General features: G+C 40.3%; 1 protein-coding gene across 1 annotated transcript; it reads right to left on the bottom strand.

The window, feature by feature from the left end:
- Window positions 1–374: 374 nt before the first annotated feature.
- Window positions 375–16397, bottom strand: GATM (glycine amidinotransferase). Its single transcript, XM_027554108.1, has 9 exons — window positions 16216–16397; window positions 14576–14794; window positions 8847–9042; window positions 7393–7583; window positions 6144–6281; window positions 5841–6005; window positions 4569–4632; window positions 4000–4116; window positions 375–1420 (listed from the first exon to the last, which is right to left on the bottom strand). The coding sequence occupies exons 1-9, from the start codon at window positions 16282–16284 to the stop codon at window positions 1308–1310; spliced, it is 1272 nt and encodes a 423-aa protein (XP_027409909.1). The 5' UTR covers window positions 16285–16397; the 3' UTR covers window positions 375–1307.
- Window positions 16398–17332: the final 935 nt, after the last annotated feature.

Here is a 17332-nt window from a genome sequence, read left to right as displayed (position 1 = left end):
GCAGGTATTTCTGTGGTGTGTGGAAAAAGACACCAGGAATCGAGGGCATGATGGAAGCGCTTTCAAAGTATACTTCCCCATGCCCCCACCTCCACAGAATTTTCATAGGTCAAAATATTGAGCATCTTGAGAATGGAGAGTTTATCCTCTTCCAGGGCCTAGTCCCTTATATTCAGAAGACATTCAGATATTGTTGAATGATTGGATTAATCAATAAATGAAATCTGACTGCTAAACATTTCTAAATACAAGTGTTAGGTTTAAATTTTTATCTACTGGGGATGAATGTATTGATTAATCCAATGCATTAGAATTCTGTTCCAAGAGCTAATTCCCATAACTTAGTTATGCTTAAAATAATTAGACTGATAAAATCCATTCTGTAACACAAAAGTTTATTAGAATAAAAATACATGTACAGTATCCAACATTAAAATTATTTCACATGACATATATGTTTTACCTCCATTAGTTTTGTTTTTTTTAATGCTTTTATAGTCTGTGCTTTAAATAATGTGCACATCTGTAAACAAATCTTAGATTACCAAAGTATCCATTAGATACTGAACATGAAAATTTAGGAACTGTAACTTATCGTTATATCCTATTGCACTAAATATTTCTGTAAAATTTTGAACAGAGAAGAAAAAAAGAGATAAGAATAAATCACTTGAAATGAGGTAAGTTGTATGAAAAGGTTTTTAGTAGCAAATATCACCAATGTTGAGATGAGAAGATTAAAAATATTCATGGAAAATTCACTTAAATGTTTGCATAGTCTAGGTTATTTTTTAAAATGAAAAATTAAAAATGAACAGAATTCCTTATTAGAAAAAGAGACAATTATCTGGTTCTACTTAAGATCTGTATACATTCTGAGTCTTTCATTTAGAAAAAAGAAGTCATACATTCACAAGTTTAGCAAAAAGGAAAAACAAAAGTGAAGATTAGGACCAACATTTCAAGCTGCCTTATGGAAAAGAAAATTAAAAACGGAGGTAGACGGTTAAATGTATTAGTGGCCACGTTACTCAAATGACTAATTTTTGTTTTGGTAGACATTCACCAAATTTTTATGCTTGAAGCCAAACAGTAAAAAATTTAGGAGTAGAGAGTAAGACCTAACACAAATTATTTTCCTTATATCAGAGAAAAGTAATAAAAAGAACCCAGGCTTAAGACCCCTGTTAAAAATATGATTGTTTAAAGCACTACAGTTGATGCACTTTTTAAAGCAGGAGAATGAACCTTGTCCCTAAACTTCCTAGGTTTATCTGAGGCAAAGCCCCAAGCCCCAGCAGGCCTGGTCAGTCAAAGTAGGACTGCAGGGTGCCCCGGCGACGGACATCACAGGTCCAGCAGTGGAAGCCTCCTCCCAGGGAATTGGCGTTACGAATGCTAACCTTAATGGTACTGATACCTGCATGGAAAGAGAGAGACGTGGACGGTTAGATGGACTCGTGTGAAGATTCTCCGATAGAGGTGAGCCTAAAAATGGATAGGAATCCTGCTGTTCTAACCCTTAAATCCACCCCAACCTAGGATAGTCTTTGATTTTTATTTTCACCAATTATATGTCATCTAATCTATTCCACTGCTAATATAAAACCTTCACCAGAAAGTCAACAGAGACTCTGAAGTCTATTTTGTTCTACTGACTATTCACAAGTCAACAGGTTTCATAAGCAGACATATCTGACAAATGGTCAAAAACAATCCAAGTAGTAAAATGTTAAGTCCTTTTAGAATTATGCTTTAATTACTGGGTCAGACTGTTTCTATTTTTACCATGTCAATTTAAGAAAAAAGGAAAATTTAGTCACTTTCAAAAGTTGACTTTACCTACTCACATATAAGCAGAATTTATCTGACACAATTAGCTCAACCAGGCCACCTCAAGGAAATAGTGGAACAGAGCTCATCTGTGTGGTATGGCCATACAGGTGCCAAAGCGCTTCAGCCAATTAGTTTAATCTGGCACTATCTGTACTAACATGGTGATGATATACATGGTGCAAGCAACCAATGGCATTTAGGAAGAATCTCTTGTGTTTGGCATAACTGGATTTTAAAAAGAAAATCTATTCTCCTCTCTCTCCAGGAACCCATTATTTTGAGAGGGAAGCTAAGCTACAGAGTTGCTAAAAAGGGTCCATTGGTATAGTCAGAAAGGCAGCATGAGTCATCCAGAAAGCCTTTTCTGAGAAAGTTAGACTGAGCAGGACTTTGAAAAATAAAAATAGGGTTTTGACATGGGTTAAGCAGTGGGCTTTTAACCACAAGCATATGTTTCCTGATAGAAAGACATACCTATCAGTCAGATGGCTAGCCGTATGAGGCCTAAATTGGAGAGAATTCAATTTGCTTTAACAAGTTCCCTATGTTAAAAAAGATTTTATTAAAAATAAAACTATATGGCTTCCCTGATGGCTCAGTGGTAATGAATCTGCCTGCCACTGAAGGAGATATGGGTTTGATCCCTGGTCTGGGAAGATCCGACTTGCCGTGAAGCAACTAAGCCTGTGGGCCACAACTATTGAACCGGTGCTCTAGAGCCCAGGAGCCGCAACTACTGAAGCCCGTGCGCCCTACAGCCTGTGCTCTGCAACGACAAGCCACCACAATGAGAAGCCAGCGCACTGCAACTGGAGAACAGCCCCTGCTCACTGCAACTAGAAAAAAGCCTGTGTAGCAACAAAGACCCAGCATGTCAAACAAATAATAAAATTTTTTAAAGTTATAAATCAAATATTTGGTACTTTATAATATTTTAAGTTGCGAAACTATAAAATCTTAATGGATAAGGAAACGTAACCCAAGAAATTAAAAGCCAGAGGAGAAAAGTGGCATAGCATTAGGGGTGAAATAATTAGGTTGGGTTCAATCTAAAACTAATAGGCTAATCCTTTTTGACTGATACTTCTTTAAAGAGAGATGTTTCAAAGAGGCAAACAATCTCTTCTGAGTAGCATACCTGAAATATAACACATAAAACATGACTTGATTTTAACAAGTGTACTGCCTGGCTTTATTTAACAAATATGTGTTAATGTTAAATATGTAATATGTCAAATAGAATGATACAGAGTGATAAACACACACACTTCTGCACCCTGATAACAACCATATGAAAATTCTTTCAACACTTTCTCAGTATAGAATAACTGGTCTAAATTTTGAATACCAGGAAAACCAAACGCCCACCCAAGTAATAACTAGTCCTGCTTTTTTAGTTCAAAGCTGAAATGATTTACTGACACTCTTTATTTCATTTGTTTGTTCACATTGCTTATCTAAGTTACTTCTGTATTTGTATCCTTATATGTCCTTTAAAATATGTAATGACAATTAAATTACTTTTAAAGGATCCCGACAATTTGTTTTTTAAAATAATTTTTTTGCCTGCCGTGGATATGGTGAATGGGGGTTACTCTCTAGTTGTGATGCTCAGGCTGCTCACTGGGGGGTTTCCTCCTGTTGCAGAGCATGGGCCCTAGAGTGTGCTGGCCTCGGTAGTTGCAGCTCCCGGGCTCTAGAGCAAGGCTCAGTGGTTGTATTGCACAGGCTTAGTTGCTCCGTGGCAAGTGGGATCTTTCTGGATCAGGGATTGAACCCATGTCTCCTGCACTGGCAGGTGGATTCTTTACCATTGAGCCAGCAGCAAAGTCCAACAATTTCTTACTTGGGAAAGAGACAAACCATCTATGTGCTCATCTGCAAAGGGGTAATTCTCCACCCTTGGGCACCAGGAGGTTAGATAAGTCATAGAAGATTGATATATTATTGCCAAGGGGTATCTAAGGAGCCCGGGATGCATTTCCAACCTTTTGAGATTGTGACTGTTGGAAACAAATATACTGTCCATTTATGAAATAATAACGTGGTACTTCTAAAAAGAATAGAAATTTAATTAACTAAATCACACATCAGACCTATCATGTCACTTCTTATCATTTAATATTTTCAAACATGGCAATGTGTTTCATTTATTGTACATACCCAGCTTTTCAAACATCTTCTGAATTGGGACCTCGTTGGCATCCACCATAACACGCTTTTCATCTAGCATTAAGACATTCATGGAAAGCCATTTGGAGGACATCCAGAGTGGGTGATCTAAAAATAGCAACAACTGTTAAATCATGTCTGCTGCCATTCTTGGTTAAAGCAAAGAAGGTTCGAAAGTGAAGAATATTCAAGTGACAGCTCAATTCTTCCAGTATTTCAGTTTCCCTGTGAAGTTTTATTTTAATTCTAAGGCTGTCTGTAAAAGTTAAGAATCAACACACATTTGAATTTCAAATGTTGTCTTTAAAAAGTTGTTTCTTGCTTTCTGTGATGTTGCTTTATACTGGTTTTTCCTGTATTTTCAATTTCATTTTCTATGGAAGGAGAGGCTGTGAACACAAGTCTAGCTTTGTTCTAGTACCTGTAGCCCCAATCACCAATTTATTCCTTACTGGGAAAACATTCTAAATTGCTAATATGTGGGCTGCTGTCTATAGGTGGAAGATGCTTGGCCACTGAAGTAATCATTGTAGGCTATGAGTACACAAAAGTAAACATACCATCTGGGATGATTGGTGTTGGAGGAGTAACTATGGTCCATCCTGCTTTCTTGAAAAGATCAATCTGCAAGACCAAAAAAAACCCCCCAAACCCAAAGAGATTTAAATCTTTAATAGATACTATTCTTATTCTTGACCTCCAGTAGTCCTTATGATTAACAGTTCTTTTTGAGACTCTGTCTTCTCAAATGTCAAAATTAAAAAATTAAAATTTCAAAACACTTGGATGATTTTTTCTGAATCTTAGTTAAAATGTACACAAAATCCTCAGATTGCCAGATTAAAGTTAAAAAAGTAAGAGAAAAGTTAAAAGCTTTAAAAAATATTCTTGTGCTTTTCACAGGTTTCAGAGATTTGAAAAAACCAAAGACACTTTCTTTGAGAAATTCTCATTAAAATGAAAATATTTCCTATTTATAAGAACACAGAATATGACTATGTCAAACCCAGAGTCCATCCACTTCACAGTCTGTCACCTTGCATCTGTGCTCATGGTATAAAAACAGATGTTAGGAGTATACTCCCAAAGAACTGCAACTGTTCTTAGTGACCTATTACAACCCAACCATCCCTAGGATCACGTACCCACTTAGTATGTCAATAAATAATGTCTTAAAATATTTACTGTATATAATTTACATAAAATGAAATGAATAGGTAATTGTTGTCATTGGGTCTAAACATATGGAATGGAAATGAACAGTGATATGGTAAAATAGTTAATTTCACAATGGTGTACTGCAACCCAGAAATAGCACAAAATCACTCACCGCCCAACTGGAAGCAGAGGGTAGTGGGCAGAGGTAGGAGGCTGCAGGAGCAGCGGCTCCATTTCTCCCTGCAGGGTGGAGGTGGGGGGCTGAAAGGGTCCCCACTGGAGAGGGAAGAAGACACCCACTACCCAGTGGTGTGACCCCAGACATGCAGAGATCATCTTGTTTGCAATTCAGCTGCTGAGGAACCTCACCTGCAAGTTATGAGTTAATACTACTCTGTTCAATAAAACACACACAAATGCCAAAATTGAGGCTCTGACAGCAGCAAGCAGCCAAAGTTAAAGTCTAATTATCACAATTACAAATGTATATTTCTGTGTTGGACATTCTGTAGTAAATGTAACATAAGCAATCCAGTGTTTGATCATAATACTATTGAGCATTGCTGACTGTCATTTAGAACCATTAGGAATCATGGAAGTGCTTAAAATAAAAGTGGCAATTCCTTCAGTTGCCAGACTCTATTCGTTTTCCAGAGTCCTAAGAACTCCCCTACCTGGTGACATGGTCGGTCAGGGTTGGAAAGCACAAGACCAGGCCCAATGATATTGAAGGTGGCATCAATGTGCATTGGATTGGGGTCTTTAAAGGAAACAATGTGCACTCTGTAGTCTGGAGCCAGATGCTTACGCATCCATTCAATGCCCATGTAGTTTGTAACCTGAAAATAGAGAGAGACATAAGCCTGTAAAAACTTGGTTCTGTGTTTAGATAAGTAAAAACAGGGTGAAAATATTTTAATTTGGAAATTTAAAATATAATAGTAAAGCGAGAAATTTCCAAGGCAGCCTTTGTCAACCTGGCTTCTTTGTACGAAGATATCTCTTCCAGCTCGAATGAAATCAGCAGCATCAAAGCATGGCTCAAACTCAGTTGTCACAAACTTTCCCTGAGCAGCCAATTTGTGTCTGTCTTCTACAGAATGGATGGGGTAATCCTAATTGGAACAAGAATGGACACACACAATGCATTGGTTCATGAGGAAATGATTCATAGGGCCTTTATCATTAAGGAATTAGTTCAATGTCACCATTTCCCCCAATATTACTACCCTGTTCTAGACTAAAACATGCCTGGGAAGATGTAGGCCTATGCTAAGCAAACCAAAATAAACAAAACCAACAAGAAAGAAATTTAAAAACTAGTCGAGACAAGTTTCTGATATTCAATACTTGGAAGCAAGTGATACAGAGGAATACAGATGAAAATATTCCATAACCCATAAGTTGACTTATGAAGCTATCCACAGTATTGAAAATCAACAGGATGAAACCATTCTGTTCTTTTAGAAAAGGAATTTGGCCCTGAGCCTAACTCTTATCATAAAATGAATTGCCATGCATCCCCAACTAAATCTGATTGGGTGTGTATATTGGGTAACACATTCATTACTTACTTCTTTTTTTTTTTTTACTTTTTTGGCTACTCCATGCAGCATGTGGGATCTTAGTTCTCTGACTAGGGAATGAACCTGCACCCCCTGAATTGGAAGCATGGAGTCTTAACCACTGGACCACCAGGCAAGTCCCATTTACTTCTGTCTTTAAACTCATAGAATGTTTAAAGAAATTTTGACTTTTTGATTCTTTGCGTAAGTGATCAAATAGTAAGTGATCTAATAAGGGACATATATGCTTCCTTTTACTGTAAATATGGCCTACAGACCAAATTCTTTTTCTAGATGAGGACGAAGTTCAGCCTAGTGACTCTTCTGTCTCCACCAATGAATAGGTACGTGTCTTTAGGCAAGTATTCTTCCCTGTAATGGAATGAATATATTCCCTCATAGGGTTGTGAAAGATAAACAGGACTGAAGAGGTAAATAAAGTGCTGAGCTCAAGATCTGGCACATGGTTAACAACAGTAAGTGCTAGCTATGATCACAATATCATTTACTCTTCTTTTCATCATAAGACAATCATTTATTGAAAAGTAGGTGATCTCAGTTTCTGAAATACATAATAAATAAAAGGTAACAGAGAATCTCTCAGTCTCTGTGGATTATTTAGAGAAGTTACTAATAAGCTTTCCTACAATTGAGAACTTACTTGGTCATAAAGCTCATCAGCCATTGTGGGCTTAGGAGCCGTTGTCCACTTGGCCCCACGGCGGAAGTAGTCTTTGATAATTGTTCTGTATGCACGGTACTCAAAGAAGCGAGCGCGCCAGGCCATGGGAGCCTCGATAATCTCATTTCCCACAACTATCAGGATGTCTCGAGGCATCGCGCCATATAAACCTGTTAAGCCAGAAAATTCCAGAGCAACCTCAGTGATGCTGATTTCCAAGACAAGAGTCTATATAGTATGATCCTTTTCTTTGGTAAAAAATAAATAAATAAAAATTACAGAAAACTTATATGTGTATAATATATATAATTACATGCACATGAAAAATATTAAATGATACATGCTAGATAATGTTAATATGAATTCTGTATGGGGATGATGAAGCCAAAAAAAGAAGAAAGGAAGAAAAAAAGGGGGAAAAAAAAGCACCTCTTGTTTGAAGAGCTATCAAACCACCAGTTTTCACCTTTTGTTAACTCCTAACAGTGTTTTTCGGAGAAGGCAATGGCACCCCACTCCAGTACTCTTGCCTGGAAAATCCCATGGACAGAGGAACCTGGTAGGCTGCAGTCCACGAGGTTGCTAAGAATCTGACACGACTGAAAAGACTTCACTTTCATTTTTCACTTTCATGCATTGGAGAAGGCAATGGCAACCCACTCCAGTGTTCTTGCCTGGAGAATCCCAGGGACCGGGGAGCCTGGTGGGCTGCTGTCTATGGGGTCGCACAGAGTCGGACATGACTGAAGCGACTTAGCAGTAGCAGCAGCAACAGTGTTTTTCAGGGAATATCAGTACTACAAGATGAAAACTGGGCCAAGGATCACTTTTACAACTATAAATTAGAACACTGAACTTACAGACAAGAACAATCTTGCAAGAATGTCAGTTAAAAATAAGATGGGAATGTTTCTGTCCCCCCCACTTTAAACAAATTTTTACATTTTAATTTTAAACTCATTCACATGTTTTTCATGTTCTTTGCTCACGATTTTTTTTTTCTTGCATTCAAGGCACTTCTAGGATTGGTCTCCTGCTGCTGATGTATATGCAGTGGTAAGCAGTAAACTAGAGGTGTGTGGGGATCCACTAATTTGTAGTGAAAGTATTCCCACCATGTTCTGTTCCCCTTTTAATTTCTGTTCTTGAAGAAAATTAAAATGGAATCCACTGTTCTTATGAAAGGAAATGCTCAGGAGGTTTAGAAAAAACTTCTGCTTCTTTTAAGGAGACTCTAGATTTACAATGGAGTTGAAATTGTGTACATCTCAATCTTACCAAAAAGAATTAAACTGTCCCTAAATAATCCTTAAAGTTTCGAAAGATTATTAAAACAAAGGAATCTCTGAGAAATAATCAGAGCTTTCCCCTTACATGTTGAGAAAAATGAAAAACTTTAAACATTAGCAGTTTAAATAATCAACATGACTTACCCGTAGACTCAAAATCAGGAGTTTTATACTTCAGTGACCAGTCAATGGGGTCAGGCCTCCTCACTGTCACTCCTTCCATTTTTAAAATATTGCACATTTCTTCAATTTCAGCAACAGCCTTTTGCAAATGATCTTTGGGAAAATAACTGCCCCCATACTTTTGGTAAAAAGGCCAGTGCTTGTCATATGTGTTGGCCTAGAACCAGAAGAAAGTAAATGAAACTTAACAGGAAAAAAATACAACTCAAAATAGGTTCATAGGTTGTGAACAGTAATTTGTATAACTTAAAAGAACTAAGACTGAGACTACATCTGGTCTAGTGTTCATCCCCAGAAACAAGCACACTTGACTGACTCTCTGGGGAGATAATCAATATTTGTTGAACGAAGATCTCTCAATTCTCTTGATGTTTTGAGAGCTTTTCTTCCTTCTGCCTGAGATCTCATGCCTTACCACGCACAGCATGTCTGCCCTCACAGGGGCTTGGAGTGCTCCTGGGCCAGTGTTCACGTGCTACATAAACAAAACAGGACACGGTGCTCCCAATGGACAGTTGCAATGAAGTCAAGTAAGAGAACAAACAGAAGAGATAAAGAGAATAAAAGCACACTTATAGAAGATAAAACCGTGGGCTGTCCATGCATCCCAGAATTTTGTCTAAAAAACAGCACTTCAGAAAAATAGGACACTGTAGAAAAATAGGACACTGCTCCCTTAAAGGTTAGGGACATGCTCTCAAATATGCTTTGTTTTCTCTTAAAAATCCATTCGTGATTATTTTCTCATTCAACAGAATCACTACTTGGCAAAACTGTGCAGCGATACAAGTCTGCTTTTAGTGTTTCCTGTCCTTCCCTGCCAACATGTCTCTCCCCACCACAGTGCTTCTCTCCCCAATCCATCCAAGCTCTCCTATTGCTTCAGGTCTTTCACCATAAAAAGAAGTGATCTGATACGCAAATTCACAAATTTTTAAGTAGCTGAAAAAAAAAAAAAGCTTAACATTTAGGAAGTGTCTAAGGGCTATATATGCATATTAAAAGACAACTGAATGGAAAAAAGTTGAATGTTTTAAAAATGCTCAATCAATTGCCAAAAATTACTATTGAATTAGGGTAGGTAACAACTGTAAAATGTTGGTTTTCAAAAGTATAAAACTCTGAAGGCTTTTGTGTTCAGATTGTTTTGCCTGTGCCAACTTCTCAGTCAAATTAAAGAAATATGTTGGGGAATGTAGGGGATACATATGGATATAATTTATCAAGACAGAAAAAGCAGAATTCCACTCAGAAGATCCAAATGCTAAGAAAAAGCCTTGGACCTTCATCAAAAGATTGGCAAATCAATGTACATTTGTATGTCTTAAGTTTTAAAAAAAAATGTAAGCTGGTGTTTTTAAAATGTTTCTTTATATTACTGATTAACCAGACAACTATGAGTCCTAATCATGTCCTATAAGGTTTCCATCACCAATCAGACAATTTCAGACAGTGGTTAAGTGCCATAAAGAAGGAGAAATTGGGTAATGAGATATGACTGTCTAGATGTCTAGCTCTTTAATGTCAAAGACCAAATCTTTTCCAGATTTTATGTCTCTACTTCCACTTTCATCTCAGCCTGATAAATATCAAACATACGGAAGCAGACCTGCCTCTTGTCAGTTCAACATCTAGGTTCACATCAATTAGGCTGGAGCTGAGCCTACTGGAGATGGACTAAAAATCTGAAAAACAGGTCTTCAGCAAACAGGGAGAAGCCAGTGAAGCTGAAAAACAGGGGCTGGCAAACTCAAGTCCATGGGCCAAACCCGGACTGCTGCCTGTTTTTTGTCAATAAAGTTTTATGGAGCACAGACACACACACATTCATTTCCACATTGTCTGTGGTGGGTTTGCACCACCGTGGCAGAGTTGAGAGTGATGTGACAGAGACCTATGTGTACAAAGCCTGAAACAATTATCTAGCCCTGTACAGAAAAAGCTTGTCAAGCCCTGTCTAAAGGATCACTTAGTTGCTTTCATTTTGAGCAAACAATAAGCTCAAATTCTGGCCCATAAACAATGTTATCAAAATTAAAAATGTGAGTACTTTTTAAGATCAATCCACTCTTTAAAAAAAAAAAAACAAAAACAAATTAAGAGCACTCTACTGTTTTCTACTCCTAGGAAGTCCTGCAGTGGCAAGCAGAGGAAAGGATAATAATGGCTCTTTATTTTCCTCTCAGACACATCCTGGTACTACTCATCCATTCACTGCTTCCTCCTTCTCATGCCAGGCACATCTCTTACAGTCCACCAGGGGACAAGAAGCCTTTGAAAGTTTCACACTGGGTAACAGCAGAGGCGCGGCCGTGTTGTCTCACTGGACACATTCCAGAGTAGCCCATGTGACTACTTGTGCAGAGTGGAGCTTGCTTGATAAAGTAAAGTAAACTTTCCTGGGAGAAAAAAAGTTATTTGAACAAGTGTGAATTCTCTTGTGTAGCTCAAACTCTGGCTAAAGGTTGGACAAAGTCTAAATGATCAGGACAGACTACATTTTCCAAGAGATAGTTGGAAATTATTTACACTTCCTTTAGAACCCTGATAAATGAGTTAGCAATCATTTACTAAGTGTCTGCAAGATTAAAAAAAAACACTATAATAAATGCTTAGCATGTGATTTTTTAATAATCTGTTGCAGAGATGTGGCTGTATTCCTAGAAACTGGATAGTCATTCAGAGCCTAAAATCCTTCAGAGGTATTTGCCAAATAAATTTTAAACACTGTCTTTGGAAGGTTAGGAAATCTCAATATTAACTTATTATTTATCCAGCTGCAAACTTACATGACATTAACCTTGATCGACTTTATATTTTTAAAATTTAGTCCTTTCATCAAGGGCATTATTTAAAAAAAAAGCAAAAGCAAAAAACACATATTTGATCAAAAGTATTCACTATGTTTTGCAGAATAAAAAGCCATACAGCTTTCAAAACTTGTGCTTCCTGATGACTATGTTCCTCATTCCCATAACATTTCTCTAGCACTTATACCTTCCAGCATATCTTATGCTATAACTACCTATAGTTTACTACATTATTTTATATTTTACTGGTCCCAAACTGCTTTATATAGCTGTCATTTTCCTCCAACTAGAAGGTAAGATGTTGCCTTCTAGTCTTAGATTTAATTTCTTCTCTCTCAATACCTAGTTTCATATGTGGCATAAAGCAGAAATAACCAGAGAAATGAATGAAATCAGTACTGCTAATGCTACTACTATTTACAATTATTACATCCTCAATGGACTTGGCAAACTGCATCCATACAACTATAATGAGCTGTAGTTTTTTCCTTTAAAAATAATTCACATCTAACCCTTTACCTTCGTATTTAATCTCACTGGATGGATAGCAAACCATTTAATATCTTCATTTTAGTGAGGCCCAGAAATTTGTGGAATCAAGATCACAAGGTCAAACAGCTGATTCATTGAGATTAGCTAATAAGCTTTTATCAGATAACTAATTCAGTCCTGGTCTCCTGACTTTAGCCTAGCACACCTTCCAAAAGCCCATGAAATTCCAAAATATAAGGTCATAAATCAAATAACAAAGAACTCAAAATAATGTCTTAGAAGTCCAATCCCATAAGATCACATGATATAAAAGTCAATCATTCTAAAGACAAATAGAAGGATAAACTACACCTGAATTTGACATTTAATTTCATCCAGTCCACTTCAGTATTCTTGCCTGGAGAATTCCATGGACAGAGGAGCCTGGCGGGCTACAGTCCATGGGGTCGCAAAGAGTCGGACACAATTGCGTGACCAACACAATTAAAATGGTTAGGTGATGAGAAGTCCTTCTAAGAAAAGACTTTTAAAAGATCATGCCCCTTTTTAAAACATGTGGATGGTACATAAATTCATCTGTTCATCAAATTTCACATATCAGAACCAAAGGTAGTTTCAGAACAATCAGAAGCCTTCTCTTCAAGGTCTAACTCAAGAATTATTTTCTTCCTTTAGGAAGACTTCCTAATTGTCCAGCACTTGGTCACCATTTTTCCCTTTCCTCTCCTGACACTTGAATTCAACTGCCTTGTCAGTTAGTTACCATAAGATACAGAGTAACAATTTCAGTTGCTAAACATAAACATCATAAATATCCTCTCTCCAGATGGAAAGGAAGTTTTTTTGTTCTAGTAACTCTGAAGCCCTGATACAAGATAGGCAACATATCTGATGATGATGATTTCTGTTTAATTCCTCAACCCACCTTACAAACAATCTGTTAACATTCAGGAGGAATTTAAGTGTACCGAAGATATATTCCTAACCTATTCTTAATGGAAGCCTAGACCGTGCCTGCAGTGTGGATGGAACTGTTCTGCCGTATATAACGAGAACACCAGCCCACAGAGGCTCTGGTCATGAAAATATTACCAATAAAGAGCACTATGAGTTTTTAAAAGAGAAGATATTACTTGTTGCCAGGGAAATCTTGGAAGGCTTCGTGGGAGGTGCCATGGGAACTAGGAAGGAAGAGGAGGAGGTTTAAACTGCAGACAAAAGGAGTGCAGGAAGGTATGTGGGAGAGTTCTGTGTGGAAGCAAAGGCCTGAGGCTTGTTTGGGGAACAGTGAATAGTCTAGTTTGGTTGTTTATATGGTTATCTTAGAAAGTCTGCTGAAAACTGGGGGAAATTACTAAGAGGCGAGAGGCTGGCAAAATAGGGGACTGACAGAAGCAGATGAGTAACAACACTGAATTCTGGTTTTAAAAAATCACTCTGACAGAAGCTGGAGGTGGTTTAGATAGTACAGCAAGTAAGGGAGACCAGTTAGGAGTTAACTTCCCTGGTGGCTCAGATGGTAAAGAATCTGCCTGCAATGTGGGAGACCCGGGTTCAGTCCCTGGATTGGGAAGATTCCCTGGAGAAGGAAATGGCAACCCACCCCAGTATCCTTGCTGGAAAATGACATGGACAAAGGAGCTTGGTGGGCTACAATCCATGGGGTCACAAAGAGTTGGACACGACTGATTGACTAACACACACACAATACAGTTAGGAGTTAAGTGCAACAGTTCAGGCAGCAGATGAGATCCTGACCTAAGGTAGTAGCAGAGAGATGGAGCTAAGGTTCATTTTGACAAAAGACTTGTTAGATCTTGGAGAATGGATGTGCAGGATGTGACTGAAGGAGAACTAAAAGATGATTCTTTGATGTTTAGCTTGAATAAATAGGAATGCTAAAAGCTGAAAGAAAGGAATGAAGAAGGCCCCAGTTTCGCAGAGTGGCTGGTAGCTGAACTCACATATGCCACATTTGAGGTCTGGTGGCAACATCCAATAAGAAATTTAGCGTGTTTATATGGACAGAATTTAGGAGAGAGATCTGGACCAGAGTGGACGTGTGGAATCAAACTGTGAGAACAGCTATAAGTGAAATTCGGTTCAACCCCAACATTATAGACAGTAAAAGAAAGTGATGTGAGAAACAGTGAAAAAACTAATATCCACTCCCCCACCCTCAGAAAAGGTCTCACGGAACCTGAAGGGAGGGAGTAATCCCTGGAGTAAATGATGTCAAATACTGCAGAGATGCCAAGTAAGGTAACATCAGTCACTGGATTTGGGTGGTCCTGAGTAAGCTAGAGAGAATGCATTTCCAGAGGAGTGGGGGCAGAAGCCAGACGGCAGACAGTGAACCCACACAGACATGGGAAACCCTTGCTTTACCTTCACCTCCACAGTGAACGGTGGAACACAGGCATTTTCTGCTCTGCCCACGATCACTTCCTCTAAGGGGTCCCATTCGTTGAAAGAGGAGACAGGGCAGTCCTTGGGCAGAGGATCAGTGGCCTTGTCATCAGCTGCACAGGAATTCCGGGAGGAAGCCGTAGCTGCCTGGGTGCTCTGGAAAGTTCGCTGCACCCATCCCGTTACAGTTCTTCCAAGCTTCCAAGAACAAAGAAGAGATTATTGTGTGGTCCTGTACAGTACTTGTGGGAGGGAGAAGCAGAAGTGGGATGAAAACCCAGGCTAACACAGTCAGGCATTTAAAATCTTTGCAGAGAATGTAGACTGAGATGTTAGCCTATTGGTGGGTAGTGGGGTTACAGGAGATTGTACTTTCTTGTTTATTTATACATGTACCTTTAAACCTATTTTTTTTTTAGTTGGAATAACTCTTTAAAACTCCTCAGAATATTTTGTCCCTAAAGACCATACACCCTAATTTATATCTCAGAATAGTTTTCTGCAATCAAGCTTTAAGCACTTATTCTGTGGGTGATGGGTCACCCTTCTTCCCAGAAAGCCACGGAAAGCAACCTCCCTGCCAAGTCCAGCTGGGGGAGGGAGCCTCCAGATCAAAGGTTACTAATATTAAAGTTTCCCCACCTCCTCAAATGAAAATATAGAAACATTTGTAAAGGACTTTATCTTTTAGAATAATCAGTTTCAAGCCATAAATTTCTCCTCACTGACATACACTTCACATTCTTTGGCACTGCAATTATGAGAGAGTGACCAAGTGCCACGGGCTGCATTTTGCAGATGGTCCATAGTACCCTAGCCAAGATAAGGATTAACTAACCCAGGTACAAATTTAAACGACTGGAAAGGAAATCTAAGAACTTCAGAAAAGCCTTTTGAAAATGTAGAGCCTATAAATTCTAGAGGAGGGAGAGTCCCTTATACGCAGGACAAACCTCGCCCTCCCTCCGCTCCCAAATCTTTGTTAAAAGTCTTTGGAAGGAGACAGAAGGGGAGCCAGGTTGGAGACCAAAACAAGAGGGAGTGACAGCTGTTCTGAAGCCAGTTGCAGGGGGAAGCCAAACAGCCCGACTATTCCAGCCCCAGGAGCTAGGGAGGGTCTGCAGGCGCGTGCCTGCATATCAGGTAAGCAGAAGGCAGGACCCGCCAGAAATCTGGGTGAAGATCGAACTCGCTCCGACTCCTCTCGCGTCGCAGGACTTGGAACGGGCCTGCTCGCTCCCCCTCTGTCCCCGAGCCCCACTCCGCCCCTTCTCCCGTCAGTCCGCTCTGCACCCCTGCCGAGCTCTCTGCCTACCCCCGGCGCCCCCACCCCCGAGCCCACCCTTTCACTCAGAGGTGTTGCTTTTCACCCCACCCCCATCCGGTTGGGGAGGGCGGCGCCCCCTGCTCAGACAGCAGCTGTGTCCACCGGGTGTGGCCCCAACGCACGCCCCCTTCCCCAGGGACACCGCCGAGCTCCCGGCAGGCGGCGGAGGCTCTTGAAGCGGAGCTTCCGAGAGGACCCAGAAAGGACACGGTCGGGCAAAGCTGGCGGGGGACATCGAGGGAAGGAGAGGGGGAGAGCACGCGGCCGCCGGACGAGGCGGCGGCGCACGCACCCGAGACCCGATGTAGTGCAGCGCTTCGGCACCGCGGCTCCCGCCGCGCAGACACCGCACCCGCAGCATCGCCCCGCGCCCGCCTGGTCCTCACGCCGACCGTGTCCGGAACTCGGCTGCCTCCGCCTGAGCCTTCTGAGAGCGCGCCTGCGGCGGGGTGTCCTGGCGCACGGCCTTTTGTAGCCTCGCCCCGCCCCGGCCGCCCCCCGTGCGCCCCATTGGCTGCCGGGAGCAGGTGGCGGGGCCGCCAGAGTTAGGAACAGCGCGGACCGCGGGGGCGCGGGGGCGAGTCCGCGAGACCTTCGAACTGACCTTTTGTTAGCCTGTTGATCCGCCCACTGACTTGTGCAGTGGCCTGTCGGGGCCCCCCGAACGACGGAGAGGGAGACGCTACTTCTGAGGAGGTTATGTAATGATATATATATATATAATTTTAAATTCACATTTATGGATTTAAATATGCAAAGAATGAGTACAGCCTCAAATTTAAGTTCATCTCGGTGCACAGGCTGACCAAGTCCCCCCATTTTGCAGTGAACGAAACCACCTCAAGATTTGGGAGCTTCTTACAACAACACCGGGATGCAGATTAGAGGGGACTAGGTCTGGAACTCCAGTTATCTTCTCCTGGGGTGCTGCGCTGTCCACCCACTAGCCGGTTGGGTGTTCTTCGGAATACGTGCCTTTCCAATAGTCATTGGCCGTGTGCCCCTGGCTTGTGAAACTCAGGAGAACAGAGATAAATGTGGGCCAGAAACAAGGGAGGACCGCAGAGTTTTTTCCTTTTCCCTTCGATTTTATGTATTTAAATTTTTGTTTCAATTTGATAAGGGTACCTTTGTTACGAAAGCAGCAACCCTAAGAGCGCGAGGTTTTAATTGCTGTGGATTTGTGTAGAACTGGAGAACTCGCTTTAACGTTTAAATTGCTAGAAGGACAGGAGAGACACAGAGATTTGAGTATTTCATGTCAGTACCTACAAAATAATGTAATTGTTTTTTTTTTTTTTTTTTTAATGAGCTCTCTTTTAAATTCTGGTGTCTCACACTTGTTTTCCACTTCACTGACAGAAGGCTCTAAGACAAGCAGGATAGCATTGTGGAAACAGCCAGGGAGA

Source organism: Bos indicus x Bos taurus, chromosome 10 (assembly GCF_003369695.1).
Source record: "Bos indicus x Bos taurus breed Angus x Brahman F1 hybrid chromosome 10, Bos_hybrid_MaternalHap_v2.0, whole genome shotgun sequence".
Lineage (NCBI taxonomy): Eukaryota > Metazoa > Chordata > Mammalia > Artiodactyla > Bovidae > Bos > Bos indicus x Bos taurus.
This window is presented reverse-complemented; position numbering and strand designations above follow the sequence as displayed.